Here is a 14,912-nt window from a genome sequence, read left to right as displayed (position 1 = left end):
CATCTGCAGGGACACCAGTGTAGCTGAGAAAACAATTAAAAGGCCTATCAATCCTCATGCTTTAGGGCATAGACAGATCACCAGCTGGGGTCAGAAACACTAATTCTCCTTATAGTTAGTGAGTAACTTGGGCACGTTGTGGAGTTTCATGCAGTGTGGTCAGTGCTGGAAACAGTAACAGGATCAGCAGCACTTCTTTACCCCCAAGAGGATCAGCGGCACTTTACCACCAAGCTTCTCTGAGAGGGGACAACAGAGAGTTCCAGCCTCATCTTGTACCCCCCTCCCAGAAGGGCAATAATCACGTAGAGATCAATCTGCCCATTTTGATCTTGGAGGTCTGTGACACGTTTAGGTATAGTCCACCTCGGAAAGTCTCTTCCATGTATTTGGAAGATGGAGTAAACCAACGAGGGAAGGGACTCTGCAAACCAACAGGAGAGGAGCAAGCGTGTGTTTGACTATGGCAATGATTTGACTTGTGTAAGTACTTTAGGCCTTTTGCGCTACCTCTGCTTTCCCTTTATAAAAGAGTTTTGGCTTAATCAAGGAACGGAGCAGTGATGAACTGGGTGCAGAGAATGTGGGAATGTAATTAATCAGCCTATCAGCACTTCTTTCCCTTAATCTTCCTACTTTGTTACTCAAGCCTAGAGCAAGCTTATCTCAGCCATGATGCTTTTGCAGAAGTTTTCCTTGACTCTTTTCCACCTGGTTCGAGTGTGTCAGCATGATGGTGATTCTGCTAAACTGTGTTACCCTGGGAATGTACCAGCCATGTGAGGATATGGACTGCCTTTCTGACAGGTGTAAAATCTTGCAGGTAAGCAGATTTCCTTCTTGTTGTGATGGTGCTTCATTCCAAGTCACAAATTTTCATGCATGCTTTCCTCCAGCGTGTGGGCGATACCCTCCCAGAGAGGCTGGCAAGGCTGTCCCTGGCAGTGAGCTATCCTGCTGTAAAATGGCAAGAGCTTGCTTTGAGCAGGGGAATGGGACAAGAGAGAGAATGAATGAACTTTACTTGTGACTATGCAATACTGAACACTTGCTAATATTCCTGAACCTGCACGTAAGCAGAGGTTTCCTGACACAGACACCCACAAGACACGTAGGTCAGGGTTAGGCCACAGAGAAATAACTTAGGTTACACAATCCAGGCAGGAGGGAACAGCAGCTCCCAATGCATTTGGTAGTCTGGGGATGTGCAAGACTATTACTGATTCAACAGATACTGTGGAATTCAGGATGCCTAAAGGGAGAGGAAATAAAGAGAATGTTTAGAAGGGCCATGAGTACATCCAGACTGTAACACACCAGCTGTGCTTGATGCTTCCCCAAAGAGAAGGTGACAGCAAAGGCTGTCATCCACAGTGGCTAAGGCCTCCTGGTATCTGAAGCTTCTCTCTGTGATGGGTGTGTGCTGTCCAAGCTGTGTAGGAAGCTGCACTATGTCCTCAGCTGAGCCATCTGCAGCAATGTGATGAGGAGTCCCTCCCAGGGGGATCTTGGAAAAGCAATGTTTTCCTGGCCAGGTTTAGATCTGCTGGTGCTGAACTAACACCACTTTTCAAGTCTATGTAAGGAGTCTCTGAGTCTGCATCAGTTACTTCACCTGTGGGTGAAAAAATTATAAAAGCCCTGACTGAGCTTGAGCAGCAAGGAACTGTGATGGCAGGGCTACATGGAAGAAACTTTTCCAGCCCTGCCTTGATCTCATTTTCAGGAGTACTGAAATTAATATTTTTTTCTCACATTCTGTGTTTGAAAGTCCAAGGCAGAGAATGCTTGTCAAATATGCTCTTGGGTTTCTGTTTGGCAGGTGTTTGATGATTTCATCTTCATCTTCTTCGCCATGGAAATGGTCTTGAAGATGGTGGCCCTGGGGATCTTTGGCAAGAAGTGTTACCTTGGAGACACCTGGAACCGCCTGGATTTCTTCATTGTTATGGCTGGGTAGGTTGATAATTTCTGGGTTGGTTTATTCTGGGTTTACTAGAGTCTTGTATGGAACAGAAATGATGTAACTGAGAAGAAAGTGTCCACTCTGGTGCAGCAACCAAGTGATTTGGGCTGGGGGTTAACCCCCACTATGCTGGAGTTGGCAGCCAATGGAAGAAAGAGCAGACAAGGTAGCTCAACTCCTCAGCTGATGTGCAGCCATCTGTCTAGCACAACTTCAGCAGAGGATGTTCATTTGTACCAGCTGAAGAGCTTGTCCAGAGACGTTTCTGGGGTTTTGTGTTTTTATAATGTCTAGATAGAAGAGGTGTAACCTTTACCAGAACCAAACTAAAGCTAGCCTTTCTGTTTCCAGCAGCAGTGTTTCAAGGGTAGGAATGCAGGTTTTTTATTCAGGGCTTTTTGTTTTTATATTGTGCCAGCATTACCCCCAGTACTATTGGGACAAGTTGACATTTGAGGGTTTTTACAACAAAGTTGCTATGGTGAAGCTTTGATTTTCCCCTCTGCATGTATCAAGTGGAAAGTCTACCACAATTTGCCGGCTAAATCACAGCAAAATGTCCATTTCTGATAACCAGTGGGATGTGCTTTTTCCCCCAGAATTCTAATTTTCAATTCAAATGCCTTGTGGGATAAAAAAAAAAAATCAGAAATAAATATGATATATTGCTCTTCTCACAGAAAAAAAAATGAACATCTTTTCAGATGGAAGTCCTCAATTTTATTTTTCTTTAGCCAGGAATTACCAGCTCCACTGTTGCCTGGAAGTGCATGTATTACTGACTGAGCTAGCAGTGAGTTTGAGCTCACTTTGCAGTTTTCCTCCTGGAGTGGAGCAGCACTGTCTTTATATTTGCTTTTCACAGAGTTCTTCTACAGCAAGACTTGAAAGTCATTCCCTCTGGAGAAGCAGATAATTGTTTGCTTCTGGGAGGAGCAGAGATTTTCAAACTCGGTGCAGCTGTAAAAATTTGAAGGCTGATTCTCAGACAGGTTGTTCATGAAAGAGGACAGGCAGATGAAAGCTGTAGGCTTTTCTAAATTAACACAATGTGGGTGAGATGGGAAGACCTTTCTTGTAGTTGATTCTGCTGTGGTTAACATCTGATTTAAAATGGCCCCACATGAGAAGTGCCAGTTAAAGCCCCTGAGACTTGATGCTGAGGAAAGCCAGATCACTGTATGTTCTAGCCTGAGCTCCTGGTGGCTAAATTGCTGGAGACTGGATGCAGGGAAAGCAAAGACCCTAGCACAGTAGCCTCTGAGGAAGGAAAAGCTGGGTAGGTTTGAAAAGGGGACGTCGGAGCCCATGGTGCTCCTCCGTGTGGGTGATGCGCTGCAGTGTGCCGGGAGAAAGACTCTGCTCCAGGGGGACACAGGAAAACCAGCATGAGGTGAAAAGGCTTGGGAACTGGAGGGTCTTGCTCTGCCTGGGGTCCCTGCAAGCATGGTATGTGAGTGGTGCTGTCTGAAGAGATGGTGGGGAAATACTAAATGAAAGAGGGAGAGCTCAAATACATCATGCAGAAAACAAATGAAATCCACACTACCAAAAAAAAAGTCACCATTGCTGGCAGGAATTTGAGGAGACAGTCTCTTGTGCATCTGATAGCAGAACCAGGAAAAAAAAGCTCATATCTGAACTTCTTTTAATGTCAAGGAGACTTTCAATCAACCCCTTAGATATGAAATAGTCTGTGTGGAGGATTTTTTTATTTCAGGTCCAAAACTGAAATAAATTTGTTTCCTGATTTCTATGCAATTGTCCTTATGAGGTGTCAGAATGAAATGATAGTAATCTCATTAGAATATCTGATCTCAAAGGACTTCTGCTAAAGAAAGATTTTCCATTTAGTTATATAGAACTAATGACTATATAATGTATTTCGACTTAAAAAAGCTTGTGGTTATTAATTCATTATTCTTTGAAATTCATTAAAATTGTCTGCACAGTTTAAATCAAATCCAAGGCTTTAACTTGTCCTTACATACTGTAGACTTTTGCTTAGCCTCAAATGTAAGCCCCAAACTTTATCCTTATTGATTCCACACCTTCAGCTTAGTGAAGTCATGTTGTCCAGATGCTGCCTTAGCATTGACTTAGGGAGGACACCTAGCATTAAGTCTTGCACATTTTCTCCATGCCAGGGAGCTAGATCCTGATCAGAGGCTAATCAGTTTTCTCTAAGAGCCTTCTCCTTTTCATCATCCTGGATTCTTGTTTTCTGTAAGGGAGGTCATAAACTTGGCTCCTAAGGAAACACCCCTGATGTTGGGGAGCAATGCCCAGCCTGGAGTCCATGCAGCTTCTCTCAGTTTCAAGAATATGGACTGTACTTCCTGGCCCTTTCTCCTCCCTTCTCCCTTTCCAAATAAATACCAGCAAGGCAGCAAAGGTTGCAAAGAATAGACTGTAGCATGGAAAAGTGAGGTGCAGGCAGGGCCCATTCTGTGGGGCATTCCTGGGCAGCTGAGATGTCTTCACCTGGCTCACTGCATGACAGCACATTTTATCAGAGAGCATAATGAGTGTTTGCTGCTATGGCCCCAGACTGTGTTTTGGTTACATAAACCATGTATTCAGGCAATCATTTGTAGTTATTTCCTCACTTCCTTGGAAAGCCAGAAGCTATAGTTTTAGTTAGCTGAATTCCCTCGTGTGCCTTTGCCCTGCTTGCCCCTGCAACCCAGCAGCTCAAGGAGGAAGACTCCATTGTCACTAAAAATGTTCAGTTTCCATGGCAATAGGAGCTGACATCACCAGAATTTTCTACCCTCTCAAACACTCCCTCCCCTAACCACCTTCAAAATGTTTTGGGTTTTTTTTTTTTTTCTGAAAGGGTTAGGAAAAAACCCAAAACAACAGTTATTAGTTAATGTTCTCCCTCAGTGTTCCCTTCAGACCTCCAAAAATCTTATGAAGCAATTTGGTTTGAAGAGTGACAATGCCCCTTGTGTGCACAAACAACCAGGGCTGCGGATTCAGCTTGTTGATGCTCCCATTCCCAACTGCTTGTGGTGACAGGAGGTTGCAAGCTCCCAGACATTCCAAGCAGACTGTGCTCGTCACCACCAGCTGTCCTGGTGGGAGTCCCTCTTCCCTTCCCTTCGTGATTAGGTATGGTCTGTCGTCATTCGTTTCCCACAGTGATGGGTATGTTTGGAGAGCTTGAACTGAGGCAGCTTCAGAGGGCAGCTACCTCAAGTTGAGAGCCTGTGGTGGTTTGAAAGTTGAGAAAATGAGAAAGCTAATAAGATTGGAAATGTCAGCCAGAGTCTATATGTGTGTGAATTTAGGGGAAGAGTCTTGTTTCTGGGCTCATGCTCATCAACTTTCTAAGCCAGGCAGTTCCCTAGCAATGCAAGAGGGAACAATTGCCCCTGTTCGCTCTATTCTGTGAAGTTGCATTCACATGTGGATGGAGATGATGCCACTGTCCCTCTAGGAAAGGAGATACCATCCTGTTATACATCTGACCTGAGGGTGTCCCTAACCTTGGGGGCATGAATTCCAAGTAGGGAGAGGTTGTTCTGCCTCTCATGATCCAAGTGCTGTAATTAACCATCTGTGGTGGGAATTCTGTCTCTCTTGCCCTCTTCTGTGGCATCCTTGAGACATGTTAGGTAAATTAAGGGGCAGTGGACTTCACTATGGTGGGGTTGGGGGGGTGTCAGTGTTTGATTGTGATTACACACGTGTCCCCAAAAATATGCCCAAAATCTTTCTCTAACTCCTTGTTGCTTGAATTCCATTGACTGAGGAGTGGGTCTGTCTTTCACAGAATGCTGTCTTTACCTCTCTCAATTATCACAGTGGAGTTTGCCATGTAGATCTCAAACTGTGGTCAAATTCCATCCTGTCCTTACCTTTGGTGTGAGGAATGGCATTTTGGTTGTCATTTTGAGATATTCTTGTGGTGTTCTTAAACAGCTTTTAAAAGTGGTGCATTTCAGAATAAGACAGAGCATTCTATCAGTGCTTCAGTCTGTTTCAGTGCCATTGGTTGTAAGTGTCTTACTAGTCCTGCCTGAAATTTCCCGTTTCCTATAGCCAAGTATTGCAGTAGCCTGTCCGTTCAATCACAGCACCTCACAATCAATTCATTCAGCTGCTTTCTTCATGGTCTCCTTGACTGGTTGGGATTTTTTTTTTCCTGTCTCCTCTTATGAAGAGAGAAAACCCCTTCCTATTAGTAGGAGCAGTAAACTTTGTTCACAGGTGTATGTTGGTTCCATTTTTTTCACACTGGAATACTGGAATGCATATTATTTGCATTTCCAAAGCAGTTCATGCTGTTCTATCCCTGACTTGTCATCTTCATTTCTTTTCTGTTCTCCCAAAAATATGCCTCAACTGCAAAATCCATCAGTGACTTTTTTTTAGTTTTCTGTCAGGTTGTGATAAATAAATAAAGAACAGAGTGGCAAGAATTGTGCATTACAGAAGTACATCTGCTCACAAATGAATCCCCATTTAGTGTTGCGTGTAAGGTTTATTGCTTAGACAGTTTTTCTCCAGCTAATGTATGTCATGATGATTACATATCATTCCAGCCATATCAACCTAATTACTTGTGTGAACCAGACTTGTAATCTCATAAGAGATTATAACACATTAGTTTGATGATGTCTATTTTTCCTTACACTTGTATTTGGTATGGTTAATTTTATTAGCCGCCTTTAATCCATAATCTATCCAAGATGCATATTGACAATTTCATCACTGTACTGTTACCAGCATCAGTCCTGTCACTGAGATCACTGTGTACTGGCACAACATCAGAATTCCTTTGACCCTTGGATGCTTTCCCAGTTTTCTGAGTCTAATCAAAAATTATCAGTACTGGTCCAGATCTTTTCTGGCCGTCTCTTTTAAAAGTCTTGCATAAAAATTGTCCAGACTTACTTGCTTATCTTAGAAAATCCCTATTTAGACACAGCCTGAAATACTTGATCACAGCTGGAGCTGAAATTAGCTCATTATGATCAATGGTGCACTTATATCATCTGACCTTCCCCAGAGGACTTTTATTTTAACTGATGTTTTCTGCCTTTTTTACGCTGTTAGCGACAATTCTGTTTTCTTGTTCTAAAATTTATAACATTTTATGTGCTCTTTCAGTTCTCTTACAAATTTTCTACAAATCCATCTCCTAATTTATATTCATCAGTATGATCTTCCCCTTTCCTGCTATTATGTTGCTGCTTTTGCTTTTACTCATGTTGTACTATCTTCTTAGCCTGTTCACCTTTCTTGTCTTCTCCTGAAGCTTCTTGGACACCAGATAAATATTCCTAAACCCCACTTGACTGTACTCCACAGCTCATGAATTGAAGTCTGACTAGTTTGACACTTTTAAAAGGCATGTAAATGTGACTGGTGCTTAAGGACAGGGTTTAGTGGTAGGCTTGGACTCAATGATCTTAAAGGCATTTTCCAATCTAAATGATTTTATGATTCTATGGCTGCTTCTGTGTGCTTTCAAATTCATGAATATATCCTCTCAAATCCACCAGATGTACCTGGTATTGTTGATGACCTTACATGACTTGGACATAACACATGCAATCAAGTTCTATAATTTCTTTTTTTTTTTAAAGAACTTGATAGAAAATCTGTCTTCCATTCTTGAATACAATTTTCCGTCATTTGTAAGGCCGGGAACTTCCAAGGAGATTTAGGTACCCCGAATGCATTGCTCAAATTTAATTCTTAGAGGTGAACTGGGAGAACGCTTTTATTGACAGAGCTAGTCAGCCTGTATTCTGGTGTGATCTGGACATGCCTAATCACATCCACAGGATCATAGGTAATCAGGGTTGGAAAGGGCCTTGTAGGGTCTCCACTCCAATCTTGTTCAAACGAGAGTCAACAGCAAACTCAAGTTAGAGTTGTCTAGTCAAGTCTTGACAATCACCATGGATGGAGATGGCTCCATCTCTCACCATCCCAGCCCTACTGCTGATGTATCTCTGTAACTAGTCTGACCCTCCCTTTCCTCTTTGTATTTATATTTGTTGTGTCTTGTTCTCCTGCCATATTGTACTGTGAAGATTCCGGCTTAAATCTCACTGCCTTGTAGGTACCAAGGAAGTGCTGTTAGGTCCCACCAAAATCATCTCCTCTTCTTACAGGACAAATGCTCCAAGTCCTGAGCACCTTGGTGAACCTCCACTGAACTTGCTTCAATTTACCAACACCTGCTTTTATTGGAGGGCCAAAAGTGAACGTGATATTTTAGACACGGTCTACTGAGTGCAAAGTAAGGGGGATAATCCCTCCCTCATCTGCCTGCTGCAATCTGACTGGTGCAGCTTGGTGTGTCATTGCTCTTCCCTGTGTGGACCTGTCCCCCAGGACTGGCAGCTCCTTTGCAGCAGCACCACTGTCCATCAGTCCAGCCCAAATGCAGGACCTAGCATTCATCTATTGAATTTCATGAGGCTTCTGTCAGCCTATTTCTTTAGCCAGGAGGAATTCTCTATATGGCAGAAAATTAATCCACAAGTATTTTGTCACTGACTGTACTAGAAAATGCCATTTCTAGTGACAGAGTGTGTTACTCCCCCTCTCTTTCTGTCCACTTGAGCCTCCCGACTAGGTTAAAATCCTTGATTTTAATATTCCTTTCATGCAGATTTTCCCACCAGGCCTTCCTAATGCCATTTAGGCATTCTGCTCATAAAATGAACAATTCTTATTCTCTTTATTACTCAGGCCCCTGGCACTGGTATATAGGCAACGCTATTTTTCTCCTCTTTACATCTTTTAGTGCCTTGATTAGTTTTGTTCTTTGACATGGAGGTTCAGTAAGAATTAACTCTTTTCCTAGTTTTATCACTTTCCCCTTTGGTCTTTTATTTAATCTTCTGACTGGTCTTTCAGGTCTCTAAAACCTAATTTTTCTTCTAATTGAATGCTGGTTAATATTTCTGCTTAGTATTAGCCCAGTTCTCTGCCAGTCTCATGCTCTAGGTGGCTGGCCAAGCCAGCACTTTGTCACCAGATTCCTCCATCACCTTTTTGCCTGTTGGCCAGAGTGTGCCACTAATGAGTTCAGCTGAATATTTCTTGTCCAGCTTTTTCAGAAAGGTTCATAAATTCAAGCCTATAATATGTGGTAAATCTCTCATGATAAGAAAAACAATTAGTTTTGAAACACATCATCATGGGTAAATACTGTCCTTGAAGTCTGAATGCCTTCCTAATTTTGATTTTTAATTTCACCTATAGTATGGCAGCACAGCTGCCCTGGAGCTCCATTTCTTTTCCAAAGCACCCTTAACTTTCTGAGTAGTTATGCAGCCTTTGGGGAGAGGGTTTTGCACAGCTGAAGAGCCCTTTTCAGGCAAGCCTGGCGGCCCCTTAAGCTGAGCAGAACGCTGCTTCTCATTCCCTGTCCATTTTGGCTAGTTGCTTCTTCAGGAGTGCTTTATGCAGCTTCCACACTGGGAGTCTGGAAAGTATTTCTATTAACTGAGATATTACTTTCACGTTTTCTTTCTGATACTTCTCTACTGTCCTTGAGTTCTGTTCCCCATAATTCCCTAGATATAGCATCCTTTCCAAAAACCTGGAGGGATGATGCCTCCCAAATCCAAGCTCTTTTCAGACATGTGCAGCACCACTGTGAACATCAACTTTCTCTTTAGATGGAAAGCACTTATAGCCCCAAGTTCATCCCTCTAAATTTCAGCTCGGAAAAGGGAACTGGCAGCTCTCTGAAGGATGTGAGGTACCAACCCTCCATTCTCAAATGCCCACCTGTTTCCAGGAAACAAATCCATCACTGCGTGGTGCCCTTCCACACTGGGAAGATGCCTCTTAACCCAAAACACACCAACTGGCCTTAATCTCACAAGATGGGGAAGTGTTGCCAATCTTCTGCTTTTTCTTTGCTTTTAATTAACTGCAGTCCTTCAGGGACCTGGCCAGAATTTGCATAGTTATGGCTTTAAAATCTCAGATCATTAAATACTTATTAGCAGCAGGGTAAACAGCAGAATGCTCAGAAAATCCTAGTTAGCTAATGTTCGATGCCAAATAGAAGTCTCTGTAAAATTATGGCAAGTCAAAGAAAACTGTAATAAATATAGCAATTAGGTGTTTCAAGTAGTGATCAGAAAAAGATGGAAACCAGCAAGCAGCAGGCTAAATAGCATCTTAACCAAAGGTAGAAATAGCAGCAGCACAGCCCTCCCCTCAAACATGCACTCGCTTTTCCCTCCTTAATGATACTAATTATTTCATTTGCTTTCTCCCAGTAAAGCTATCCCTAGATGTGCAACATATTGAAATGAAAGCAGTCATCAAAACGAAATGAATCACACCAGAGAAGAATCAAAACAAGGAGGCAGCGCTACCCTGCCTGCGTAACGGGTAGTTCTCAATTATTGCCTCTGATTTTTGCCTTCCTGAAAGCTAATTCCCTACCATGTGAATGTTAGATTTCTTTAAAAAAAGCAAAACACAAAGCCCCAAAAAAGGTAAAACCAGCAGCCTTATAGGACCAAAATGCAGGCATTCTTTTTTATTTTCTTTTTTCTTCCCCCTAAGCAGTGAAATACAGAGCTCAGCCTGTGTTCTGACCCTTGGTTTTTAAAAGTGAGGCCCCATCACTCGCATTCAGTCATCTGAGCTTGGCGAGTCCTTCTGGCTTTCTTATCACAGTGTGAAAACCTGCTTATGTCTTTTCGTATCATGTCTCTGAAACTATTAAGAAACTCTGACATTTTCTCTTAGTACACAGTTTGGAGAGAAATCTGAGTGTTCCAGGGTGTGAAATAATCACATTCCAGGCAGCAAGGGACTAGTCTCACAGGCTCTGGAAGCTTTCAGCAGCTTTTGCTTGCACAGCAATATTAAAAAAAAAGTAAAAAAAAAAATTTTGTACTGGAGGGGGGAGAGTTGCAGGTTATTTTTTTAAGAATACAAAGCATCACAGCTCAGGAGCTGACTGTGTAATTAGTAATTGATCTATAACTCCCTGAGGAAATGTCTTTTTGCTAACAGAATTATAGACTGTTTATTATTATTATATTTTATAAACGAGGAAAAAAGAGTGTAATTTTTGCATTTCTTGTTTTACTAGCAAGGCTTTTTTTTTTACTTCTGTGTTTCAGTTTTTGTGTCAGCAGAGAGTTGTCTTTTTGCAGCATAATGAGCTCTAAATTTAAAAGAGATAAGCAGGACTACTTAGCTTAGTACACTGTGGCTTGCAGAGCAATTTGGAGGCCTACTATGTTATTCCATTTTTTCTGTGGTAGATGTTAAATGGATTTTGGATCATCTGTTTAGGGTGCATGTTGAAGCCTGGCCCCAGAGGCACCAAACTGTGCAAAATGGGTGCAAATGCACAGCTTGTTCTTCAGGTATCTATATCTATATAGACATACCTATCTATCCCAAGCGAGCTGGTAGGAGGGTCAGTGCTGGGATCTGCCTGGCAGCCCTATGCCTCCTGCACCATGATGTCCATACAGCAAAAGATCAGGTCCAAATAATGAAAGAGTCTTTAACTTTTGCCACAGCCTGCTGGACCTTTGGGGAAAATAAGGATGTGGCTCCAGCTATAGAGGAAAATGGTGGGGGCATGGGGCAGAAAGCTTAAAAAAATAGGTCCTGGCTGGGAGCCTTGCTGGTCTGGCAAGTAGCATGTGTGCATCTGCTGGTTTGTGTGCATCCTGTGGCTGCAGACTCTGAGTGGAAGCAGCAGTCCTTCACTCTTGCCCAGTGTCTGGTCAGGCCTCATCAAAATCTCCTGGCCCTGCTTCTAATGTGTCCAGATGGATTTACAAGAGCTTGGATTCATCTTCCAACTCTCCTTGGGTACAAGCTCAGGCATGTCCAGGCTTAGCAAGGGATGACAGGAGGAATCTTGAATGGGCCCCATGTGCCCCATGCTCTAGACTTTTACCGGTGTGCTCTTTTTCCTGCCTATCTGTGCACTCCTCCTCCTGCCTCATTGCTGTTACTCCAGTGCTGGTGGTCCCCACTATCCAGGCAGTTGGGGACCCCAGTAAGTGGATTTTACTGCCTGCCTTCCCTTTCCACAGCACAGATTCAGCTGATGGAGTCTCTGGGGTAGCCTGGCCAGCCCTGTTCTCCATGTTCCCTGCCCATGGCTACACCTCTGGCCACAAAGGACCGGGGCTGTGTGGATCTAGTGATGCACGTGCCTTTTTTTACTTTCCTTTCCCTAGGGTGGATCAATAATGTAAGAGGGGAGATATGGGACCACTGGAGTACATTGCCCCATGCAAATACCAGCTTTGCTCCTTCTTTGTATTGTAGCCACAGTCTTTGAAGCCAGAGCAGAGGCAGTGAGACCACCTTCTCATCCTGGTATGTATCACTGAAGTGCAAGAATTTAGGGGTAAATCAGTCTCCCATCACCCCACAAACTTCAGGTGGAAGATTTGAGCTCATGCATCAGGGGCTAGACATCTTGGTAAATGGAGAAAGGTCAGCTCCAACCTTTGGCATAGATATCCATATCAAATTTCAGTCAGGGAAAACTGATGGTCGTACGTTTTTCCTATGGACTCCAATGTTCTAGATCTTCAAAGTGGCAGAAATTCCAGTTTGCAAAATGTGATAGCCAGATCAAGGAGCCAAGGACAGAAAGACATATTCCTGAATATAGAAGACATTGATTAATGTCTTCTAAATCCCATCAAGCCATGGTATAGGTACTCACCAGTCTTTGAGCCCTCACATAGCTGAGAAGCAGAAGGAATTCAGAGCAGAGGCCAGTCAACGTCTTCTGACCTGGTCATATCAGGTGCTCATAGATGTAGGGATCAAATGGAAGTCCACAGGCAGAAAAAGCTTCATTTCCCACAGAGACCCATAGCAAGTCTGAAATTACAGCTAGAAAGTCACAGCCATTAAGTTTTTGGCTTCAGTGCCAAACCTAAATTTATTTGACAAAAAATATGAATTGATTAGTCTGCAGTTAATTAGATTTCAATTGAAAACTTCTATCAGAGAAGGGGAATTAGGCAGCTTTTGAATTTGACAAAAACATATTGGCTTTGTGTCATAAGAAAAATACTGCCTCAGTATTTTTCATGAATGATTTCAGAATAGGTTTTAAATGTCATTTTTTGGCTGCTAATTTTAAGCAAATAGAAGTTCAGAAGCCAAGACTAGGAAAGTTAATAAGTATTTAATAAAGGTATAAGGAGATGTAAATATGAAGAGGTAAATGGTAATATTTGAACTGCTTTACTAATGGATTTCATTGAATGTAACTGCTAGGTAGCAGCTAGCCAGGCATTGCATAAGTATATTATCTTGGGTCACACGTGCAGCAAATAAAGTCTGAATTTTCTGGACTCCTTATGTGGCTTTTGTATTGTCACTATGTCTATTTTAGATAGCCTTAGCTTTATTCTCCCTCCTGCTGGTCAGTCTACTCTCCTGTGCCTGGCACAGAGCCACGCTGGCCGTGCATTTCTGCTGTTGGACAACGAGGCCTGCTCCTGCCGATTGCCAAGGCAGATCCAAGCCCACTCTGGAGCTCACAGGTGCACAGGACCAAAGAAGTGCCAAGCTGCAGCTGATGAAGCCGTTCTGGTGCTGTCGAGGCCTTGTGAGCATTGAAGGTTTCCATGCCCCCGTGTCCCTGTGCACTCGCTGTCTGCTCCAGTGGCGTGACCCGGGACAGAGAGACAGGAGACCAGGCACATTCTGGACAGGGTCAGCGTGCTAACAAATTGCTCACTTGTTCTGCTGCAGTTCCTCTGTTTAACTCCAGGTCCTTTGTGAGTTCAGCTGAGCAGATTTACCTAAATGGAGAAATACGAAGGAAAGTCAAGGGGCAAATGGAAAAGTAGGAATTAAGAAGAATGATTGAAATGAGAGGTGAAAATGTTGCAGGCAGGTGTGCGTTAGAGGGATGTAAAGAGGCAGAGAGCAGGTGGGATGCCTTGAGAGCTGGGAGGGAGTCAGAGCTCAAGCAGAGAGGTGTTCCTTGCCAGGCATTCCCCTGCTTCTGCAGGATGAACACCATGCATGCAGGCAGTGCCCCTGTCCCTTTTCCCACCCTGACAATGATCCCAACATGCATCAGTCTTGAGCTGTGTGGTGTGAGGACAACTGCCTGTGCCAATCTCCTCTCCTTCCAGAAGAGTTTCATGTGGAAGATTTTGAAAAAGAAAACCTCTAGCAAGGGAAGAAGAATTACTGTAAATATGCAATTATGACAGCTCAGCGCTCAAATTCCATCACAGATGAGAAGTTTGTCTTATTTAGCATAGTTTAAGCTTCTGAACCTGTCCTTCTACTCACCCATTCACACAAGAGGCCAGAAAATAGTTTAACGATGCCAGAAATGAGCTGCTGTTTCTCTCAGAAGAGATGCATATCGTTCTATTCCCTCATGATAAAGGGGAAGGACTCACACGCAGCACAGTCTTTTTTTTTTTTTCTTTCTTTCCTCCCCTTCCCACATCCTAGATTTTGTCTGACTGCCCCCAAACATTAATTTATGGTGTTTACTAACAAGACATGCCTTAAGCAGCCAAGAAGGAGAGGAGAACAAGAAAAAGGGTAGTCAGGTAATGGGGACTACCACTGCTCATGGCACCCAGCTGCTTCAAAGCAAGGACAAGGAGCCTGGGAGTCTCCTGGAGCTCAACCATTTTGTACTAGCTGTAGCCTAAACTTGGTTTACAAACACCCAGCAAACGCAGGGTTCTGCAGGTTGCTGGTGTGATAAGGATCCAAAACCCAGCTGCCCAAGAGTCCAAACAAGCACAGTACACCTGACCCACCACCACAAGGTCTCTAGACACAGGAAATGTGAACCTCCTGAAATAAACCTGCTGGCAGCTTTCTGACTAATCACTTCTTGCAATGAGTCCTTTTGACTCTGTGTCAACCTGACGTTACCCCCACATATGGCATTGGGAGATGGGGTTCAGCCCAAACCTAGAGGGGG

General features: G+C 43.3%; 1 protein-coding gene across 6 annotated transcripts in view; it reads left to right on the top strand.

Moving 5' to 3' along the window:
• CACNA1I (calcium voltage-gated channel subunit alpha1 I) overlaps positions 1–14,912 on the top strand; it is a 164,548-nt gene that overhangs the window by 78,520 nt on the left and 71,116 nt on the right. For all 6 annotated transcript variants that reach the window (XM_038154692.1, XM_038154697.1, XM_038154694.1 and 3 more), the window contains 2 exons: positions 712–823; positions 1,823–1,956. In XM_038154692.1, coding sequence (XP_038010620.1) covers positions 712–823; positions 1,823–1,956 — 246 coding nt within the window. The remainder of the gene's footprint in view (positions 1–711; positions 824–1,822; positions 1,957–14,912) is intronic.

Source organism: Motacilla alba, chromosome 1A (assembly GCF_015832195.1).
Source record: "Motacilla alba alba isolate MOTALB_02 chromosome 1A, Motacilla_alba_V1.0_pri, whole genome shotgun sequence".
In the NCBI taxonomy this organism is placed as follows: domain Eukaryota; kingdom Metazoa; phylum Chordata; class Aves; order Passeriformes; family Motacillidae; genus Motacilla; species Motacilla alba.
The sequence above is the reverse complement of the archived record's forward strand: the minus strand, read 5'-3'. Positions and strand labels throughout refer to the sequence as shown.